Source organism: Heliangelus exortis, chromosome 2, assembly GCF_036169615.1.
Source record: "Heliangelus exortis chromosome 2, bHelExo1.hap1, whole genome shotgun sequence".
NCBI lineage: Eukaryota > Metazoa > Chordata > Aves > Apodiformes > Trochilidae > Heliangelus > Heliangelus exortis.
Window position 1 is genome coordinate 27,875,684 of NC_092423.1, and position 21,815 is coordinate 27,897,498.

At 39.7% G+C, this 21,815-nt stretch overlaps 2 protein-coding genes across 6 annotated transcripts in view; one reads left to right on the top strand and one right to left on the bottom strand.

Annotated features, from left to right (window-relative positions):
• LOC139792265 (serine/arginine repetitive matrix protein 1-like) overlaps positions 1-1,566 on the bottom strand; it is a 44,711-nt gene extending 43,145 nt beyond the window's left edge. For all 5 annotated transcript variants that reach the window (XM_071735337.1, XM_071735335.1, XM_071735338.1 and 2 more), the window contains exon 1: positions 1,085-1,566. In XM_071735337.1, coding sequence (XP_071591438.1) covers positions 1,085-1,500 — 416 coding nt within the window. In that variant the 5' untranslated portion in view covers positions 1,501-1,566. The remainder of the gene's footprint in view (positions 1-1,084) is intronic.
• On the top strand, positions 1,029-20,259 carry TMEM106B (transmembrane protein 106B). Its single transcript, XM_071735339.1, has 8 exons — positions 1,029-1,179; positions 4,343-4,564; positions 7,183-7,246; positions 8,392-8,551; positions 11,153-11,293; positions 11,384-11,433; positions 13,822-13,875; positions 14,694-20,259. Exons 2-8 carry the CDS (start codon positions 4,345-4,347, stop codon positions 14,830-14,832), a joined length of 828 nt encoding a protein of 275 aa, XP_071591440.1. The 5' UTR covers positions 1,029-1,179; positions 4,343-4,344; the 3' UTR covers positions 14,833-20,259.
• Positions 20,260-21,815: the final 1,556 nt, after the last annotated feature.

Below are 21,815 nucleotides of genomic sequence, written 5' to 3' on the forward strand. Positions count from 1 at the left end.
CTTGAATTTAGATACATGGTGTGAATCACAAGGTTTCCCTTGCGAAATCAGCCTGATACTTTCCTGCAGCTTGGACTAGGCCATAACCCAGGCAGAACTCCTCCTCCATCATTCCTCCCCTATCCCATGCTATGTCCCCCCAGTGCAACTCTTGTCCCATTGCTGTCCCTACATCCCCACATAGCAGTGGTCACCTGTGTTGCTGTAAGCACTGGGCAGTGGTTTTCATAGACCAGAGGCAGGCACATGAAGAGGGGCAACAATCACAAGCAATTCACTTCCAACGCACTTCATGTTGCTCTGGCAAGTCTCTTGGAGAACCTTTCACTGCCCATCCTCTGAATAAACATCATCTGCACTAGCAACCTTGTATGATGTGACACGAGTTATTAAATTGAATTGCAATGGTGTTGTGTCTCGTTTCCCACACCTTTTTTGCTGACCTGCCGTGTTTTTCCCTGCACAAGCATATCGCAGAGCAGAGTCTGGTGAGTGACTTCCACCCGAGCTCTCAAACAAGGAACAGAAAACACCGATAGTGGCTGCGAAAGTACCACGAAGTAAACTCGGAAAGAAAAATCCCCTAAGTTATTTGGAGGAGGGGGGGCACACAGCTGCAGCCAGGGCAGAGAACCGGTGCCGACAGAGACACCGGGGAGGAAACGCGCTCTTCCTCTCCGGCCTTTACCTGCGGAGAGGGGCTGCGCCATCTCCTGATTTCCCCTTCCCTTACCCTTGTTTCTACCCCTGTCCCTGAGACCCGGGAGCACCCGAGCACCGCCTCACAGTCAGAATTGCGGTTTCTGCCGAACCTTCCGCCGGCCAGGAGGGCGAGTGCGGCCCAGCCGGGCAGCAGCAGCCAGCCCAACACCCAGCGGACAGGGGAACGCCGGGCTTCCCCCCACGCCGGTGGCCGCTGCAACCTCTTGCACTCCGGCCCCTCCGGGAAACGCGGCCCAACCCCTCCGGCTGCCGGCAGCGGCAGAACCGGACGGGACAGGACCGACGCGGCGCCGCCCCTCACCGCCCCTCGCCTGCGCACGCCCCGAATCCGGGGCTTAGCGCCGGGGCAGCTGCGTCGTACCTCGAGCCGCCGATCCTGCCGCTACCGGTGCTTGGCGCAGCCCGCCCGCCCTCCCCCGGCCTGGTCCGGCCCGGCCCGCGGAGCCCGTGCCGCAGGTGGGGAAGGCCGCTCCAGCGGCGGGGGGGAGCCGAGGGGAGGTGGCGGGCTTGGGGCGAGAGCCGCGCCGACTGCGGCCTGCGGTTCCGAGGCCGTGTGGGAGTGGGACTCCGGGCGGGGGGGCGGCAGCGCGGGTAGTGGGCTTCGGCGCGGCCTGGGCATACCCGCGGCGGGGCCTTCCTTACCCCGGGGTGTCTGCTCCTCACTCCCCGGAGACCCCCGCTCCTAAGGCGGGCAATGCATAGGCTCACCCGGGTCGGTACGTCCGGGGCCGAGCTCGCCGGGCCTCGGTCCGTGCCTCCGGCTGGAAACTTCGCCATGTTCGCGAGAGCAGCTGCGGCTCTGGCTTGGTGGGCGAGGAAATCGGTGAATTTCGGAGAGGTTTTTGGTTCCTGTATTCAGCTCCAGCCTGAGCGATCAGGATGCGTCCGAAAGGTCGTGAAGGGCAGCTCTGAACGGGCATACTCAGGCTGAGCAAGTTTGTGGCTGCTAAGTCATTGCCTTACCCTGCTGCATTCTCTGTGTTGGAGGAGCTCGTGATGTTGGTTATTAAGATGCAGCTGGCAGGGCAAAACATGGTTGTGATTCAGAATCTTGTTGCTGTTTTCAAGAAGTAGGTTTGTAGCATCAGATTTAAACATTTGCACAGAATACAAATTTGGTAAGAATGCCACCTTGACTCCTTAAAGAAGGGTAACACTGGGAAGTTTCACTGAGTTTATAACCAAGACGTTTTTTCCCTGAGTCTTGTAACTCAGGATGTGATAGCTCTGTAAGCCTCAGACATTGGGTTTGTCTGGGTACTATCTTGCTGCAGTGCCACAGCAAGCTGCCAGGTACAGTATTGAAAACAACCCCCTTATCACAACATATTTTGAACTCACCAAATTCAACAGGCTGTGAATTCAACAAAACTCCAGATAAGCCCATGGAGGCTGAAGTGTACACCAGTTATGAGAGAGAGACTGGGGAAAAAAAGATAAATGTTGGGAAGGAGGTTTTGTGACTTTGGTGACATTATAGAGGCTATCATGTTTGAAGATGATATATCCTCAGAACTACTACTGCTCAGCATATAAGTGCTGGGTAAAAGAAAAAAGTTCTTGAATTTTGATCAGGTGGGTTCAGTGCTTGGATAGAGGGAGAAGCCTTTTGGAGGAAAACATTTCACTTAAAGGTGCTTGTCTGTTTTCTCATTTTTATCTTGAGAACTGCCTCTCCAAAGTCTCTGACAACACTGTTAAAGTCTAACTACTGAAACTTTGGCACGTTTGGCATTGGAGGGCACATCTGCGTAATTATTTTAATTCAAGTAAAGGGTCTGCTCTTAAAATTGGTTCCTAGTCCTGCTTACTCCACTTTGGTTCATGTCACAGAGTGATCTGGAAGTGTATGAATCCTCTTCCTCTTGGAAGACAGTAAAACTTCAAAGTGTACTTCAGTATTGAGTGGGTGTTGTCTGTCTAGACAAGAGCTAGTAGGAATTAAATGCACAAAAATGTGTAGCATGGATGTTGGATCCTCAGTAATTGGATCCTGTTTAGTTCTGTGGAGTTGGTGCTTGCTCTGTATTTAATTGTTAATGCAGACAGAGCCTGAGTCTGCCATTTAATTGAGCAGATATGTTGAATACATTTGTGCCAACAGCACCAGTGACTGAGCTCTAAGCTTTTGGACCTGTAACTGTGAATCTGTTGCCTAAGACTCAAGTTTCAGAGCTTATATAGGTCAGCTGCAGGGAGAACAGTAAGCAGAAGCCCCATGTGGAATAATCATCAACAGCTTTTTCATAAAATTTGTTTAGATAGGTCAGCAGTTTTAATTTTCAGTTTTACAGCTTCCAGTACTGAAGGTCTTCCAGACTTAGAATATTTTAAAAGTGCTGTAGCAGTGCAAGTATAAAGTTTTCCTTCTTGAAAGGTTTGAATGAATAAATTAATGCTGCATATTTGCTGGAACAGTAACTGGGACTTTTTGGCATTGTTGAATTACTTTTCCTTTCCCATATTCACCTAGCTTTTGTGGCAATACAGTGGATTAATGTTGTGCTCATCTTAGCATCACAGTATTTGAGATCTTTCTGTTCTGCCTTAAGTACTTGGTTTAAAATATTCTGACTTTATTTGCTGTCTTGATCTTCTTCTTAGGCCTTCCTTTCTCAGGGAACCAGCATAAGTACTTGCAGCCACTTTAAAAATTCCACTTGGAATGGAGAACCTGAAGTTTTGCATATTATTTTTAAAATATCCTGTTCTCCAAGACACTGGTCAAATGAGTGGCTGGTGTCCCAGTGTGTTAAGTAACTAAATTGGGTTGTCGAGATGAACGGGACAACTGATTGTCACAGCTGTACAGATGTATTTTATAACTTTTTAACTTTCCACCTGTTGAAAATTAGGAAAGTTTCCACTTGCATCACTTCATTATAGTCTTTAGTTTCAAGTGTTCTGTGTTTCAGGGTAGTTCCAGTGTCAACGCTGACAAACTGCAATAATGAGAAAATCCAAAAATTTGCTTTGGTAGCAAAAATTGTTGGTTTTTTTTTTTTTTCTTTTTTAATTAGCAAGCCTTTATAAATGCTGCATATTGTCAGCAGCTTTGTTAAATAATTTCCTTTTTTTCTTGACTTGCTTGTGACTCAGTCCTCTTTCGGTTTAAAGGGAATCAGTATAAATACCTGTAGATCTATATCTATCTTGGAAACTGGTAACTGTTCTCAGAACAAATCCAACCTATAAAGCTTATTAGAATTGGGTCTGTAGAGTCCACTGAAAATTTCAAACTTGCTTTCTAGAACCCAGTCTGGATTTCTTTTTACACAGAGATAAACGCATTGTTAGAAAGTATGTGCAATAACAAAGCACTGCTGGACTGTTGCAACCTTTTGCCAGCAATTGTACTGTACTAACTTAGAAGCCTCTCATGTCTCTTTTGAACTTGTGTGCACTGGAGGATCCAAACAAAGCCCCCAGATACTTGCAGCTTGGGACTGACACCAGCGTGACTGGGCCTTAGAACTTTTCAGGTCTTCAGGTATCTGAGCAGAGAGCAACAGGAGTCTTGTCAGAGTAATGGCCACAGACTTACAGTTGCCTAATGCAGAGGAATAAATGCAAGCTATATTAGACTTTTCTCCCTGAAAACTTTCTTCTTTTCTTTTAGACATGGGAAAATCACTTTCTCACCTGCCTATGCATACCTCCAAGGAAGATGGCTATGATGGAGGCTCTGTGTCTGATAATATGAGGAATGGGTTAATTCACTCAGAGTCACACAGCGAAGACAACAGATGTGGAGATGTATCACAGTTTCCCTATGTGGAATTTACAGGAAGAGACAGTGTCACCTGTCCAACTTGCCAGGGAACAGGAAGAATTCCACGAGGCAAGTTTGTTTTTACCCAATACATATACAACACAACTGTGTGCAATTGTAGCTGTAGTAATCTGCGCTCCTATTCAAGATTAAGTTTTTTCTTGAATGACTTTTTTTTCTTTTTCCTAAGCATTTTATCATGGTTACAGTACGTGAAAGAATCATCTGTTACTTGTTGGGTCTTCTCTTATCTGTATGATGCCAGCTTTCCTTGCTTCCTAGCTTTAAAGTGACACATAACCCTAGCTCTTGCGAGTTGAATTTGCAGGCTTTTATTTTTGTAACATTATATTGCATCTTTTTTAACTACTTATTTTAAACTACTTGAATCATTAAATAACTGTCCAAGTTACTGCAAATACAGAGTGAAAAGTAGATCTGTGCAACAGCACCTTTTCCCTGATCATTTGCAGTTTCTTGCCCTCTCTGCTGTTAGCACCCCTGGACTGCCTTCTCCCCTCCTTTTGTCCCATCTGTCCCTGCTAGGCAAAGGATCCCAGCTGGGAGATGAAAACAGTTATAATCTGGTGCTGTGCAGTGAAGGAGTTGGCTGCATAGCCAGAGTCTTCTTGTCTATTTTGTTTGCTTGCTGACCTCACCATTTGCTTTTCCTTTTAGTAAAACATTCTGCTTTATTACATTTCTCTCCTATACAATGAGCCACCTGAATAACTCTGAAAGAAGAGTGCAGGATATCTGAAATGGGGAAAAAAGGAGAGAGTTGCAAATGCAGTATACCAGAGCACGGCCTTCTGCTTCAGCTGCGAGATCTTCCTTTTGATGGGATGGGGAGGAACTAAGTTTTTATGTTTGGGACTGCTTTTGCTTTTGCCAGAACTCTTATCCAGTGTGGGTTACTGAGTGTAAAAGCTCTCTAAACTGATTTTGACTAGAATTGACTGATAACTGTGCCCTGTTATCCTTGAACATGTGCTTTAGACAGATTAGGTTCTGGTAAAGATCACAAGTACTTCTGTCTTATCAGTGAATAAGTAGCAGGGGGCCCAGAATATTTAAATGGTTGCAAATATCATTAAAAATTGTATTTTAGCTGTTAAATATTATACCATGATTTTACAGTATTGTTTTGAGTACCTCTGAATTCAGCAGATTTGAAATGTGGAAAAGCTATGCAACTAAAAATTACCCTAACTGAAAGACCTTGGAGAAGGAAGTTTGTTCTGTTAGCTTGATAACTTGAAATGTTGATGTTACCAATAGCAAGTTTTAGTCTTAGCAGTGCTTGGCAAAATGCAGTTAATAACAGGAGTCCTGTGTTCAAAAGCTTATTTCTTTGACTGTAGGATACTTGGATGTAATACTTAAATTATGTTAATTATTTTAATAGAAGTTTTTTTGTAACGATTAAAAATGCGTGTTGTCCATATATTCTGATGAAGTAATGTGATTAAAGCTGTAACTTTAAAATAATTATTACAACAGATAGGGCTGTCTTTTTAATCATTCCTCAGTATATTAGGAAAAAAAATCATGTTTGGGTGTTTTTTGAGGGGAGAGAGAAAAAGTTAAGTGTTCAGGGAATGACTGTATGACTAGTAGACAAGACTGTAGCATGAGTTAAAAGGGCTAAACTGTATAATTGTGTTGTTACTTGGCCAGCTTTAGCTTTTTATTATAATAAAGTATAAAAGTAGGACTGTGCTGTTTTGGTCAAAGGTTATGAAGAAGCTTTGTTATAGTAGAAATGAAAGTATGTTATTGATTGGTAGAGGTTTTCCAGGAGGTTGATGTTGCTGACTACTACCTGCTTAGTTAGCATGATTTCCTCAGCTTAGTGATTCAGCACGGAGTCACTTCTATGTGGTTGATTTAAGTGATAATGCTGGTTAAGCTCTGCATTGGGGTAAAAAAATGCAAATCTGGCTTGGTCTTGAGGCCTTTCTGTTCTCATATGGATGAACCTCAATTCATTTTCTTGTGTAGCAAATAGCAAAAGCTGTACAAGCAGATGAAGTCCATCTATTTGCAACAATTCATCTGTACTTCTGGTTTTGTATTTCTACTGGTAAGAGATTCTCCTTTTTAAAATGCTGTCTGGTGAAGTAACATTTGTCTGGTGACAAATGGTTGTACAGACCAGTGATTGCCAGAATATATAGTGTATGTATAGCTTGTGTTGTCAAAGCTACCCAAGTTGATACATGTATTTTTAATTTTTTTTTTAAAAAACCTGATTGCTGCTTTTCAGAAGGGTACATGTATGTCAAGTGCCTTCTAGATCAGCTCTTACTGCCCAGGCTTCTGAATGTTTTGCCTGTGGCTTTATATGATCTGGCTTAGCTGTCATGTAGCTCTGTTTTGTGGGGAAATGGTGCCAGAGGCATACCTCCTCCTCTGGATGTAAGCAGCACAAAATTTGTTACTGTTAAGGTTTTTGTGGGATTGGTGTTTTCTCCTCTTGGTGTTGTGTAAGCCATGCTCTTTTTCAGGAAATGACATAAGATACAGTAGTATTCTACTTGGGTTGGTCTCTGGAATTTAAATGCTTGTCTTAGTGTTTATTCTTTGGTGCCGTTAAGTTATAACCAGAACTCTTTTTTTGGAGTTATTACAATAACACTTATTCTTTGTTTGTTTAAATTCTAAAAGGCTGTTTTTGTTTCCAGGGCAGGAAAATCAGCTGGTAGCATTAATTCCATACAGTGATCAGAGACTGAGGCCAAGAAGAACGTAAGTTAGTAGTTGTAATACATGAATCAGCAGTTAATTCTTTCCTTCTAGTTAAAATTCAGCAATTTAAAGGAGAGAGTGTTAAGAAGAATCAAGCAAAAATCCCTGGAATGTTCTCTTGCATTCACTGGCTTGTGACTTTTATCAGCAGTAATCTCTAACTCTTGGAGAGTTACTTATTAACAGGTGTGCATATTCTATCACAGTCTGTTTTACAAAGCTAAGTTAATGGAGTGGGATCTCTTCATATAGGTCTCTATCTGGTTCTCTGCAGTAATTATACAAGTCTTTATCAATCTCTGTAACATCTTTATTAATCTAAACAGGTGCATTTTCAGTGTCAAAGTCTGATATGATAACTTCTTTGGGACACAACTATGTAGGAAGTCACCCAGAAGTTTGTAAAGCTCTGAGCAGCTAGCAAAATGAACAAATTCATCATTCTGATACAGCATTTTTTTTTTCTTGCTAGGGGTTTAATTACAGTGCTTATAGCTTCTTTTTCTGGTACTTTTTTTGTTTTGTTTTCATTAATGGTTAGATGTTTCTGTACTTAACAGAAATTAACACTAGAAAAAAAATACTGTAACTTCACTAACCTGGATTTTATATGTGACATAATAGTAGTAAAAATTCCAAACATATTACTTTAGTGTTCTTATTTTGAGAAAGTTGTAGTAGAGCCTTTTATTTGTGTATTTTTTATTAACACACACACAAACACTCCTTTTATATTGGATTAATTGTTAGTTTCCTGTTCCTTAGCAGGAGTCTAACACTTTCCCCAAAAGTCTTTTATGACAAAGGATCCTGTGTAAGGCTTAGAAGAGCTTTATTTTTTCCGTGTGAGTCTTATGCATATGACAAAAAAAGAAATTTTAAGAGGAAGTGGTTATGTTTCAGAGCACATAAAAACTAACCTCTTCTGTTTTCCTTTTGAAACTCAGTTGTATATACAAGAGCAACATATCCGAGGCATAGAAGTACAGCATGGTGGGTTTTTTTTCCTTTTTGGAAGCTACTGGAAGCTAGAAATAAACTGAGCTAGTTGCATGCTCCTTATCACTTTAAAGGAAAGAAAATGCCACTGTTGTTTAATGTGCTTTGCACTCTGAAATGTGCTCTTTTTTTTTTTCCCCCGCCAGAAAACTCTACGTGACTGCTTCTGTAAGTGTATGTTTACTACTCTCTGGGCTGGCTGTGTTCTTCTTGTTTCCTCGCTCAATCGACGTCGAATACATTGGTGTGAAGTCTGTGTATGTCAACTATGAACGGGATAAACGTATAATATACCTAAATATTACAGTAAGTTCAGCTGTTTGGATGTTTGCAATAGATAAATGTAACTAGAGATACACCTGTGACAGTTAATAACACATAGAAATTGTGCCCTAACTGGTAAACCTTAGTTAGAGCCATAAGGAATGCAAGAAGGTAGAATGACCAGTTTGAAAAATGTAGCAGGACCTCCTGTGGCTGGTTCCTGTAGCTATAGCTGATAGAGGTGTAGATACAAGCTACCACTTGGTCTTCTATTTTCATAGATCAGTGAGTTCAGAGTTCTTTGCAGTATTTTTGAAATATGAGTGAAATGTAATCTGTGTATGTAGGAATGTTATTGTATATTGCCCTGACAGAATTGGTTTTGAGGCATCTGACAGAATTGGTTTTGAGAAAAAAAGTCTTATTCACCTTAAAACTTAAAGTATTTCTTTCCACATGCTTCTTGACTTCTTTGTAATGCAGCCAGTATAGGATTGCCTAAAGGCATTGGGTAGAGTTCCTCATTTTAAATAAAATGGCCATGGAAGAAAAGTGTCCTATGATAGTCAAATTTCCTGGAAGGAATAATTGAACACAGGAAGTTGTGCTGCTCAGTATATTCACAAAAAAAAACCCCAAAACCAAAAAACTGAGAGGTGCTCACAATCTGGCACCCCTATGGCTCCCTATTTGCCCCTGTCACTCCTTTGGCACACAATCTGGCATCCCCATGGCTCAGATTCACTGTCTGGCAGATATCTTATCTAGAATTATTTCGTATTAATGCATTAACTGTGTAGGTTTCTGAACAACATGGACTGAGTAAGGGAAGCCAAGAAACATCAACATAAGAAAATACTGTTCACTAAGGCTTTACCCTCTTTATGCTTGTTTTTTTTCCTCCTCTGAATGAAATTACTGAAAATACTGTTCTTGGCAAGAGAATTAGTGCCAGAAAAGGCTTGTTCAGCAGTAATGCTTCTACCTCCAACTCATAGGGACCATAGGAAGGAAAAAAATGTAAACCCAAAATGTGAGATGGTGCCCAGGCATGCTTCATAGACAAGGAGGGATACAAAGGCAGGGTGAAATATGGTTTCGGGAAGAGGACCAGTGCCCAGCAGTAACCAGGGAGAACAAGTAGTTCTTCTGGGTGGCACATTTCTCCCAGAGAATGGATCTTCATCCCAGCTGCTAGAAGGCTGGAAGAGAATGGGTTATACACAGACTGTAACACACCCTCACCACAGGCAAAGCAACCTCTGCATAAAGCAAGAAAGATGTTCTTTATATTCAGGAGGACCTGAGGACAGTGGTTGCATGAGGCTAGTGGTTTTCCTGGGTTGCCAGGCACTCTGCAAACTGAAGAGGAGGAGTGTAATTTTTGTAACACAAAGACAGATTGTATTCAAGGCAGACAACATGCACTGAAGCTTTTCCTTGTAGGTTGTCTTTCCTAGGTGTAATGGGAGGGCATGTGCCATCCCAGTGGTGTCCCCCAGGGCTCAGTGCTGGGGCCACTCCTGCTTAACATCTTTATTAATGATCTTGATGAGGGGATCGAATGCATCCCCAGTAAATTTGCAGATGACACCAAGTTGGGAGGGAGTGTTGATCTGCTGGATGGTGGAAAGGAGCTGGACAGACTGGGTCATCGGGCTGAGACCAACTGTATGAAATTCAGTAAGGCCAGGTGTCAGGTCCTGCGTTTTGGTCACAACCCTGGGCAGTGCTACAGGCTTGGAGAAGACTGGCTGGAAAACTGCCTGACAGAAAAGGACCTTGTTGTATGGATTGACAGTCGGCTGAATAGGAGCCAGCAATGTGCCCAGGTGGCCAAGAAGGCCAATGGCATTCTGGCTTGTATCAGAAACTGTGTGACCAGCAGGACTAGGGAAGTAAACCTGACCCTATCCTCAGCACTGGTGAGGCCACACCTCGAGTACTGTGTTCAGTTTTGGGCACCTCAGTACAAAAAGGACATTGAGGTGTTGGAGGAAGTCCAGAGAAGGGAAACAAAACTCATGAAGGGTTTGGAAAACATCTCTTGTGGAGGAGTGACTAGGAGTGTTGGGGCTGTATACTCTGGGGAAATGGAAGCTGAGGGGAGACCTTATCACTCTTTACAAATACTTGAAAGGAGGTTGTAGTGAGGGGGGGGTTGGTCTCTTCTCACTAGTGACAGATGACAGGACAAGGGGAAATGGCCTCAAGTTGCATCAGGGGAGATTTAGGTTGAATATCAGGAGAAACTTCTTTACAGAGATGTTTTTTAAGCACTAGAACAGGCTCTCCAGGGAGGTGGTTGAGTCTCCATCCCTGAATAAATTTAAAAATTGTCTGGATATGGTGCTTTGGAACATAGGTTAGTGGTAGGTCACCAGAAGTAGGGTAATAGGGTTAGGATGAGGTTGGACTTAATGATCTTGAAGGTCTTTTCCAGCCTGAGCAATTCTATGATTCTATGTGATGATTCTTTACCCCTTTCTCCTCCTGTCCTAGAAGATAGGAAAATACACTTGTGTAATTTCATGTATTCCTGTCTTACAAATTTCAAAATATGTGCTTATCAAAGTATGCAGAATGGATAGCTGCTAGTGTTTTGAATTTTAGTTTATATTGTGTTTTGTTTTTTTTTTTCAGAACACACTAAATATAACAAACAACAACTATTATTCTGTTGAAGTGGCAAATATCACAGCCCAAGTTCAGTTTTCAAAAACAGTTATTGGCAAAGCACGGCTAAACAACATCACCAACATCAGTCCTCTGGATATGAAACAGGTAAATAGACTTTCAAAGTTGGAGGATACATGTTAATGTTCATATAAAAACCTACTCATTTGTGTTTTCATTGCTTTTTTCCTTTTTCAGATTGACTATATGGTGCCCACAGTTATACAAGATGAAATGAGCTACATGTTGTAAGTGTACTTGCTTCAAAATATCACATGGGTCTTATTAAAAACTACAATGGTGCTAAAAAAATTTTTCAAAGTCAGCAGAAATGTATTTGCAGAGATGATGTGGCATTTTCAATTTTTTTGAGTTTTAGCAGTATTGAAAATGTTACACAATGGTTGTTTCAGTAGTTTCATATAATGGTTTGCTGTACCTGGCTCTCAGCACTTTGGTAACTGTCTCGGTGTTTTAGACCATGGCATTAGGTAGGACTTGCTGCTTTGTGGGTGCAAGTGTAGGTGTGTTCACCTAACAAGTTTTCCAGTAACTTTCCCACTAATTTCTCTAGTGGTAGAGGGAACATGTATTTAATTCTATATAAATTAAGGGCTAATTTGAATGTCTCTTCTTCAGAACATGTGTATGCAGTGGTAAGGCAAAAGCTGTTCTGCCTGTGGCCTGAACTGAATGGATTTCTGTCTCTTTTGCTTGATAGCTGCTGCCTTGGCTATCGTGTGGAACAGTGATATGCTTGCTGCTCCAGCTCAGAGGTAGATTGGGTAGTCTTGGAGCAGAGGCAGAGAAATTGTCAAGTGTCAGTGCCAGTAGTCTGTAATGTGAAGCTTCCCTCTTTCAGGACAGAAAGTGTTTGTGAACCTTACCAGAAAAGCAGACTTAACAGGTGGTTTGTGCACGCGTGAAAATATTTGTTGCTTTAGCACAATGATGCTAAGTATGGGTTATAACTGGTAAAATGAGACAAATAACTATAGAAATTTAAGTTCTGATACGTTAAGGTTCTAGTACTTATGAAAAGCACTTGCTAGCTTTGTTGTCATGTTTTTAAATGTACTAAACAGAATTCAAGACGTGCACAAAACTATTCATTTTCTTCATATTTTCTCTGTTACACAGTTGGTATTAGTTGAATTCCTTGACCTGTTTACAGTCACTGTTGTTGATGAGTTTCTGCTCTTTCGCTGTATTTTGGGTCTTGAAAACCCATGTTCACTGGATGGAGCAACCCTGGAGACAGCAAGTGAGATCCTGAGTTTCAACACCCATCTAATGTAGCTTCAGCTGGCTTTACTGGGGTTTTGCATTTGTTACTCTGCTTAGTTTTTTTCTCCACACACAAATATTTAGCTTTTAGTGAAGGTGCAGGGATAGTGTTCATAGTACAGGTTAACTGTAACAGGTAACTGTGGGTTATAGCACTGGGGATTGAACAGTGGATTGAATTTTGGCCTTGGTTGACCTAGTCAACTTAGGACTTGTGTTAGTCATTACTAGCCAGTTGTTTGGATCCTGGAGAGTTGTGTCCTGTAAAATCAGATTAGATTGAATACAGGGGATCTTACAGACCTGAAGTATCTGCATACAATTATCTGGATTCAGCAGGCCTGTGGAATGAAATCAGCACCACACAGGGCATTTCCACACACTTATTTCAGAGAGCTGGCTCAATGTGGACCTCACCTTCAATGTCATTTTGTGCTATGTGTTGTGTTTGGTGTTGGGTTTTTTTTGGTTGGTTGATTTGTGTGTTATCACAGATAAAAGTCTAAAGCAGCTTTAAAGGCCAGACTGTTTTATTTATATTTTCATATAATTTGGTTCTCCTGTGCTCATTCATTGTTTAATACTTCATCATATGTTTGTTGATGCTGGAGAAAAGAGGACTATGGCATATTGTGGGTAGCTGCCATGCAATCTTATTGCATGGATCCCATCTTTCATTTCAGAGCTGATAAATTTGTGACCAAGATCAATTAATTTTGGGAGAGGAGGGGGAAAAATGCACAGTTGCATGTGCTCTGTGTAGCTGGTACGTAGGTGCACATCAGAAAAAGTCTGAAAATAGTATCTCACAAGAGAACAATGACTGATTCAGAATCACTGCAGATCGGTTAAAGGTTACTTTGCATAATACAGAAACAGGTGACTGCAAATAAAATGGGAACTTATCATGAGTTCTTCATACTTTTTGAACAAGAATAGCAAGCCTTCAAGACTACTTTTTCATTAAAGTTGCTGCTTTTACATGGCATAAGAGTGATCATTTGTTGTAAATTTTCCTTTCTGTATATTCCTCCTGAAAGATGGAGTGAACAGGCTTTCACAGGACACTTCTATGGGCCAGCATTACGTGTAAGCAAGCACATGTGAGTGTAGTTCATGTGCAAGCAATACTATGCATGTAAAGGTAGACCTGGGTGAGCATACAGTTACTGGCAGTGTTTTTCAAAAAGTGTTTTAATTGCCATTGCTATCAGCTCTATGGTGTCTATCTCCAAACAGAATTTCCAGTTGAATTTCCAGCCACAATTCTTGGTCTCTAGGTAATTACTTGTAAAAGCTTGTTTCAGATCTAACAACTGTTTTTCTTTTCTTTTTTTTTTTTTTTTCAGTGACTTCTGTACTTTAGCATCTATCAAAGTGCATAACATAGTTGTGATGATGCAGTAAGTATGGATATTTTCTATTGGAAACAACTTCAAAAGCTATGTAATTCACATTGAAGCATTACTTATACTTAATTCTGGAGTCTGTGCATCATAGATAAAATGAAATCAACTTGCTTTCTAGTATATCAGCTTCATAGTTCTTGAAACTTACCTGACTTTTGTCAGGTCTTGAAATCAAATTGTCTTTTGGCAGGTTCTGGTAGTATAAAAACACTATAACAGGCAGAATTGTTATTAGTGTATCTGCTTTGCAATTGGGCTGTAGCTGTGGAGCTGCTAAGGTCTCAAATACATTGAAATGAATTTGTGTATTGTCCAATGCTCAAAAATTCCCCCAAATCTTCCATGATCCTGAAGCAGTGTCATTTTTTTTAGTATTATGTATATGTATAGGCTTTAGTATTCTGCCAGAATCTGCTTTTCATGATTGGTTGCATAGATAGCTATGGTGAGGTCTTTTTAGGGGTGGCAGGGGGAAGGTGTAGACCCACATGGCTGTAAGTTCTTGGAAGAGGTAGACCAGCTGTGGCTGTAGCTGCTTTAGTAATTTCTGTTCTCCTCAGAAAGAGAGGTATAAATGAGTAAACCTCAGCTTTACCATTTACCATTCCTCAGCTTAAGGAAAAAAGTCTGTGCTCAGGGAACCAAATGTCTTTCATGGAGAAAATCTATATTGGCAAACTAGTATTGCTTTTAACTTTATATAAACTTACTTTGATCTTAATCTTTTTCCTTAAAAACCCCAGTAGTGTCAAAATGCTGATCTTTATAATATCTTACAAAACAAATATATTTTCTGTTTTGTCTTTTTAAAGAGTGACAGTGACAACATCTTACTTTGGCCACTCGGAGCAAATATCCCAGGAGAGATACCAGTATGTGGACTGTGGAGGAAACACAACCTACCAACTGGGCCAGTCAGAATATTTAAATGTACTTCAGCCTCCACAATAAAAGCAGCTGTTGGTTATTATGGGATGCCTGCTGCTGATGCTTGTGGAGAGAGACCCTTTGAACAGGACTGGTGTTAGGTGGAGGGAAGGGTATGTGCATGAAAAACATTGCAAACATGGTGACCTGTTTGCTTTAGATGCAAGGAGGGAAAAGGAGCAAAATGTATATAGATGCACTTGTTAAATGTTGTGTTTTCCCCTTCTGTTTGCTTTCTGTTACTGTAAGCACTTCTGTCAAGTTGTATGGTGGGAGGGAGAGGGGGAATATCAGATTCTTGACCTGAATTGGGACCTTTCCTTACAGTGTGGTATATCAACTTAGAGTAACTTTGTGTATGTCTGTGTTTAGGTGAAAAGTGTCACTAATAAGCATTTTAGAAAATACTCATAAAATTTAAGTTTATACTTCAGTTCTTGATATTTGACTGTTGAAACTGGCAGTATTACTACTTACATAACAAGATTACTTTGAGGTATCTGGGTGTGAAACTTATATTAGTAACCCAGTGGTGGTAGTTCTTTACTTTGGAATTTACTTTTAGTTTTCTATACATGATCAGAGGAGACATGCAGTCTGTGAAAGCCAGGAAAGTTCTCTTGGATGGCACTCTACTTGAATGTGCAATTACTAAAATCTGGCATCTTTTCATATTCCCTCCTGCTACTTCTGGGATGTTATAAGGAGAATGCATATTGTTTGTTTAAAATTGGATTTTAAAATAAACCAAAAAAAACAACCACCAGAATCATTACTGACAAGGAAAAATTCAAGGCTAGAAAATGAATAGGTAAAGACCTTGACAATGTCTTTCTAGTTTTTAGTAAACTTTTGGGTACAGCTATTAAAATCAAGATTGAGGAGTTCGGAACTAGGTGGGAAACTGAGCATGGGTTTGGGCAGCTTGATGTAGATTTTCATCACTTTTATTGTTTTAATATATTGTGTATCTAAGCTATTTCTAAGTGTTAATATATTGAGGTGTGTATATTTAGTGCACAGGCTCAGAAGGCAATGTATTATTTCTCTGCATATCCAGAGCACTCACAGTTCACATCAAAGTTAGGTAGGCAGAATAAAGCAATTCTTTCTGTAAGAGTAAATGCTGATGCAATAATGAGACTGACTTATAACAAAGCTAAAAAATAGTTTTATTACAATAGTTTGCACAGTGAGAAATTTTGGGGTTATTATCAAACATGGTGTTTGTAAATTGTGGGCCCAAAGTTGCTCAACTTCTAAAAGCTGACTTTTCTAAGGGTTTGGTACAAAACTTTTTTATTAAATAGATCAGGATTGTTTTATTTCTGAATTAGATCAGATGAAGCTGTAAGAAGGTACTAATGAGACTGCCACATTGTAATGAGTAATTTTTTTTTTTTTTTTTTTTTTTTTTTTTTTTTTTTTTTTGTTAAATAGATATTGCAAGTTTTTATGCTGCCCATCTCCTGGAAATAAGCTTTATAAAATGAATTAGCAATAAACATTATGGAAAAACACTGCTGAGTAACTTCTTGCTACTAACACTCTCTTATGCTCCAGTACTTAGTGAAAGTACATGTCTGTATTACTCTTTTCTTTATCAGCCTTTCTCATGTGGACCTAATTGGGTGTGAGGGGGAAAGAATATTGATGATTTCAATTATTTAAAGAACAAAAAAAAAAAAAATGCAAACAAAACCTCCTCTCTTTGAATTGCTGTGAACACTTATTCTGAATGTCTATGAAAAATTTTAGTACCTGAACTGCCAGTTTCATGTAATCATAACAAAGAAGTCAGCTTTTGGCTTTGGAGAACTTCTGGAATTGGAATAGTAAGTTCTGATGACTTGTTACATTCTGAAAAATATTCTTGAATCTGGGCAAGTAAAGGTAAACATTCTTTATTACAGCTTTCAATCATGAGGAAGTTTGATCACAGTTGACTTTAGTTTTCCTAGAGCATAGAAGAGGCTCAGTCCTGTGGCTGATAAGCACATCTGATAGTCTTAAAAGATACAGGTGATAACTGAAGACCAGAATAGCAGAGAGGTAAAGTCTTCTGTTATCCTTTGTAGAAAGATCTGTTTATATTGGAAAGCAGGAAGAGGTTTAAATCATGTCAGATCTGAAATCAACCAGCAAGTGAAATTGGTTTTTTCTTCTAGGCCTAAGTATTGACACCTAATTGGTTATGGTTTATTTGGGTTTGTTGGGGTTTTTCAAGTAAAAAAAGAAAACAGCTCTAGACAGGTAATTATGTGAATATGAAACTTTTTTTTAGAGGTTAAATTGTAATCTGAAATAACTGGAGTAGCACAATGATAAAATTATTCGGTGACAGTAGTGAGTGGTGTTTGAGCAAGCATGGCAGGCAGTGTTTACACTGCTCAAACTGACTCAGACAGTGTTGAGACTCAAACTGACCTTGGGAAGCAAGGTCAGTTTGCTGAGCAAAATGCATACTGGAATCTGTGGATCTCCCATTGCATGAAATGGCTGACTTGGCTAGCATAAAATAAAAAAAATGAGTGGGATTATTCTTTCCATGTATGTAGCAGAAGGTGAAAGCTACAGCTTCTGATGTCTGCCATCTGGCATATCTAATGGCTGTCAACTTTACCACCACCAATCTGTAGTAGATTCATTGAATGAGTAAGAGTCCTTATCATAAAAAAATAATGGGTGGGGTAAAAATCCTAATGATGAATCCTCAAGTCAGTTACAGGAGAATCAAAGACTTGTTTCAATGTTGAATCAAATTTTGAATGCATGTGCTAGAATGTCCTTGCAAAGCTGTCACCATATTACTAACTAAACAAGGCAAGTATTGGAATTTAACTAATAATTTTAATATAACATCAGATAAGCAGGTAAGCACCTGTCTGATTACTTAATCTTGACTTGATTTTGGTAGCTGAACTGGGAAACATACTGAAAGGGTGCAAGGGAAGTCAGTATTAACTTGTGTTACTTTGTAAACTATGAGAATAGATACAAGTGACAGACCTGTAACTATTTCGTACTTAATTTTTATCTTGATTTTAAAATAAAAAATACAAGCCTTTCAGTTCACTGTAAATCAAGTGCAATCAACAAGGTCATCTTGAAGAATTTTAGGGTTTTTTCTGGTTTTTCCTATGACGTAGTTTCTGAAGGACTTCTGAAGTAATTCAGATTTCACATGTAACTTCCCCACTATCTTCAAATACTATCAAATACACATATACTGGCTCTCTAGTGTTGTAAATAAATTTATTTTACTTTTAGTATCATGTGAATTCCTTGTAGCATTTGCTGTACCAAAACCTGTTGCACTTTAAAATGGAAACTCTGTTAGCTGCTTCTTAAGTGATCCAGATGTTGCTGTGTTGCATAACTGAAAAGCAAAACTTAATGTATCGTGTATGGCATAACTGAAATTTTTAAATTACAGCTGAAGGAAAATTAATATGAAATGCCTAAATGTGTAAAAGTGTTGGCTGTTTGGCCATTCTGACCTTGAGAACAGAATTATTTTACATTTTAAATATGATTATTTAAAAGCAAATGAAAGTATTCAGGCCACCTGACTCAAGAGATCTAACCATCAACTATCCATTGGGAGAGAATTAAAGGGAAGTGCTCTTACTAAAAGATGTAGGACCTGACTAAATGCTCTGGAGTTCCTTCCTGGTGTGAGAAGTCTGTAGAAGCTAATTGGTAATTTGTTTACTCATGGTGATACTTAAGGACAGTCTTTTAATTCCAAATCTTTTGTGAAGACAAGCATAACTATCTTTTTCCTGTGTGGTATAGCTTTGGAGTTCTTAAGGCATTTCTGATGTGTGCATGGCCTTGATATTAACATCCTGCTGTCTGTATTTTGGAGTTGTATGTTGACAGAGTAAAGTACACGCCTCAGTTGACTTGGCTCCAAATTGCCCTTGAAATTCAGCAAGTGAATAAATTTTTTCATCGTAGTACATTGCAAACATGACTCTGGGCATTTCAGGGTGAGTTGGATGAAGCTGACCCTTTAAGCACTGAACCTCTTAACTGCTTGGATTCTATTGTTAAGGTCTTTAACCATCTGAATAAAGTGTTGTACCCTCAGGAAGGATAGTGCTTGGAGTAGTATGTGAAAGATCTCTAGGTTCACAAAATGTCAAAGAAAAAATTCAGCAGACAAAGCTTCCCTTTTTTTCTTATTTTGTGGTGGTGATGGGATGGCTAGTTATGGCTTTGCATTTCTTCCCACTCCCCAGATCTGTAGTGGGACATCTGACTGTTCACAGGCAGCATCTTTAGATACCAGTCCCAGATTGTTTCAGGGTCAGGCAAGTATGTGAAACTTAACACCAGACTGGGCTTTGAGACTTAAGAGCTAAATCAGACTACCAGTAATACCTCTGAGAACTGATTTTTTTCTACTTGCCTATCTAACAAAATGCCACAACACTAGCAGTGCTTTCAGGCTTACTGTTACTTCTGAAAGGGAAGGTTAAGTAATATAAGTGTAACCAATGTCCTTCAATAATGCACAGCTGCAACCAGCAAAATGCTTGTTAATGTTTGCCTGATTAAGCCAAAAAATCTAGATTGGTTTTTTTTTTTTTTTTTTTTTGGCTTCAGGAGAGGAGGAATAAAACCCAAGCCAAAACCCAATCAAAAAGCTGAAAAAAAAAATTATTCTATGGCAAAGACCTCACATTTGTCCACTTGAGAAGTCACCTTCCTGTTTTACCTTTAGCTGGAGAATTCTGGCTGTTACTAGAGGGGTAGTTTGTTCTGCTGCCCTACAGCTTTTCTCACATAAGCCTGATTTTCAGCCTGCTAGGGCGGGCATATCAGACACAGGAGTTTTCTGCAAGAAGTCTATACAATTCAAGTTAGTGTTGGGCTCTGCAGCATAGCATGAGACTGTTGGGTGGCAGTAATGTACTCACCCTTCTGCTGTCCTCTTCCAGTAGCCATCATAAGGGTCTTATGACCTGGATGCATACGTCTTTTGGGTGCTGAAACTGCTTTTCCTTGTCTGGGCAGAGATGTCTGGTCCCAGACAAGCATTTTGGGTCTGACTGTCAGTGATTTGGTTAAAATTTTTCTCTTTTGTTTAAGGAAGCAAACTTAACCACTGTTAACATCCACTGTACAGAGTGTGCATATAATAGCCTGAGATATGTATAGAAATACTAATGAGTGATTACTATTTTTGTAACTTAAGAATTGTAAGCTGTTGTTCTTGTAACTGTGTAGCAAACAATCTATCAACTTAAGCATGATAAACACTTAAAGGGGTATTTGGGAATGACTTGTAGGACACAGAAGCTGTCTTAATGTAAGTTAACTGGGGCAAGGGATCTTGTTATTTAGAGGTTCAAAATCTGGGGTTAGCTTCATTATGAATACATTTCTAGACAGGATTGTTTGACTCAAAGAATGATATTAAATTTTCTATTAAAAAAAAAACCTTGGGTCATGTATCTCTTTTTAAAGTGACTTCATATTTTTCCCTCCTCCCACAAGTTTTCCACCTATCTACCCATATTATCCCCACAAGCTTTCCTGTATTTTCAGTTGTATGATTTCAATTTTTTGTAACTAATGGCATTTCATGATGTGAAAACTTTAGAATCTACTTTTTTTTTTTTTTTTTACTTTATTTTAAGTCTGTAATAAACTAGAGTATCTGAAAGCTGAGCACCATATGTGAGCAAGTTACTGTTGTCTGACTGAACTACTACTAAAGTAACTGAGTTAAAAACCTAAGCACATACACTTTTCCCCCTGCTGGTCTGGTGGAGTGAATCAGGACAAAAGCAAGAAAGCTCATGGGTCAAGATAAAGATACCTTAATAGGGGAACAAAGCTGTGTGCACACATAAAGCAAAATAAAGGAATTTTCTCTCAGCAGATAGGTGTTTACAACAGAAAGACAAACACCATAATCACGTATGTCCCTCCCTCCTCCTTTTTCTGAGTTATTATTTCTGAGAACAAGCTCATATGGGATATCTCTTTGGTCAGTTGGAATCCTCTGTCCTGGCTATGTTCTCTCCCAGCTTCTTGCCTCCTCACGGCAGGGCTGGACAGTGTTTGTGGAAAAAAAGGAGATGGGAATGAAAAAGGAAACCTCTGCTGTACTAGCACTGCTCAGCATGAACCAAGACACTGGTGTCTTATTAGCACTGGTTTAGCCACAGATGCAAACCAGCACGATGTGGGCTGCTATGAAGAAAAGAAACTCCATCCCAGCCAGACCCAGTACAGCTCTTGACAAAATTTTAAAGAATGATTACTGCCTAAAATCTTTAATTGTCAAAAGTTAGACAACAAAGAGCATGGCGCTTTTTTGAGCATTCAAAATATGTCTAGCATGTTCTGATGTTAGAGGTAGTGTGTTACAAATGTTTTGGAATGCCTTGAATTTGTAAGGTTTCTCCTGGAGAAACATTGTATATTTAGGCCTACTTATATAACTTAAAATGGATAACTAGTGGGGGCTTAAGAATGTAAGGGGTTTTTAGGCTGTTTTCTTTGAGCTTGTGGATTTCTTTAGAAATGCTCATTATTTAAAACAGTTTAGATGGAAAAAAATCAGTCGTGGGTGCTGGTTTTTTCCTCAAAGTCCTTTTTTCCTTCCCAGACTTACTGTAACTCTTGTCCAAACTTTCCTAATTGAACAAGCTGTTTATTGAACACTGTAAATTGAAGATCAATAGCCTTTAAGCAGTATTTCACTAATACAAATAGGAGTTTAAAGGCCTGTGAAGAATCCCTTCTCTCTATTCTACCTGTCTGGGGACAGGTAGGCAAAAGTATACCTTGAGTAGTGAACAGTTTTATTTGATTCAATACTTCAAACTATGTGATTTTGATTCCTCTCCTGTGGGCTCCATCCAGAGCAGGCAGAGGACTACAAAGGTGGATTCCTAACAGGCAAATTTTAAACCTCACTTTATCTACTTGTAGAGTGTGAAAAGATTTGACTTAAAAATTAAATGAGATTGTTTTGAGATCTACCT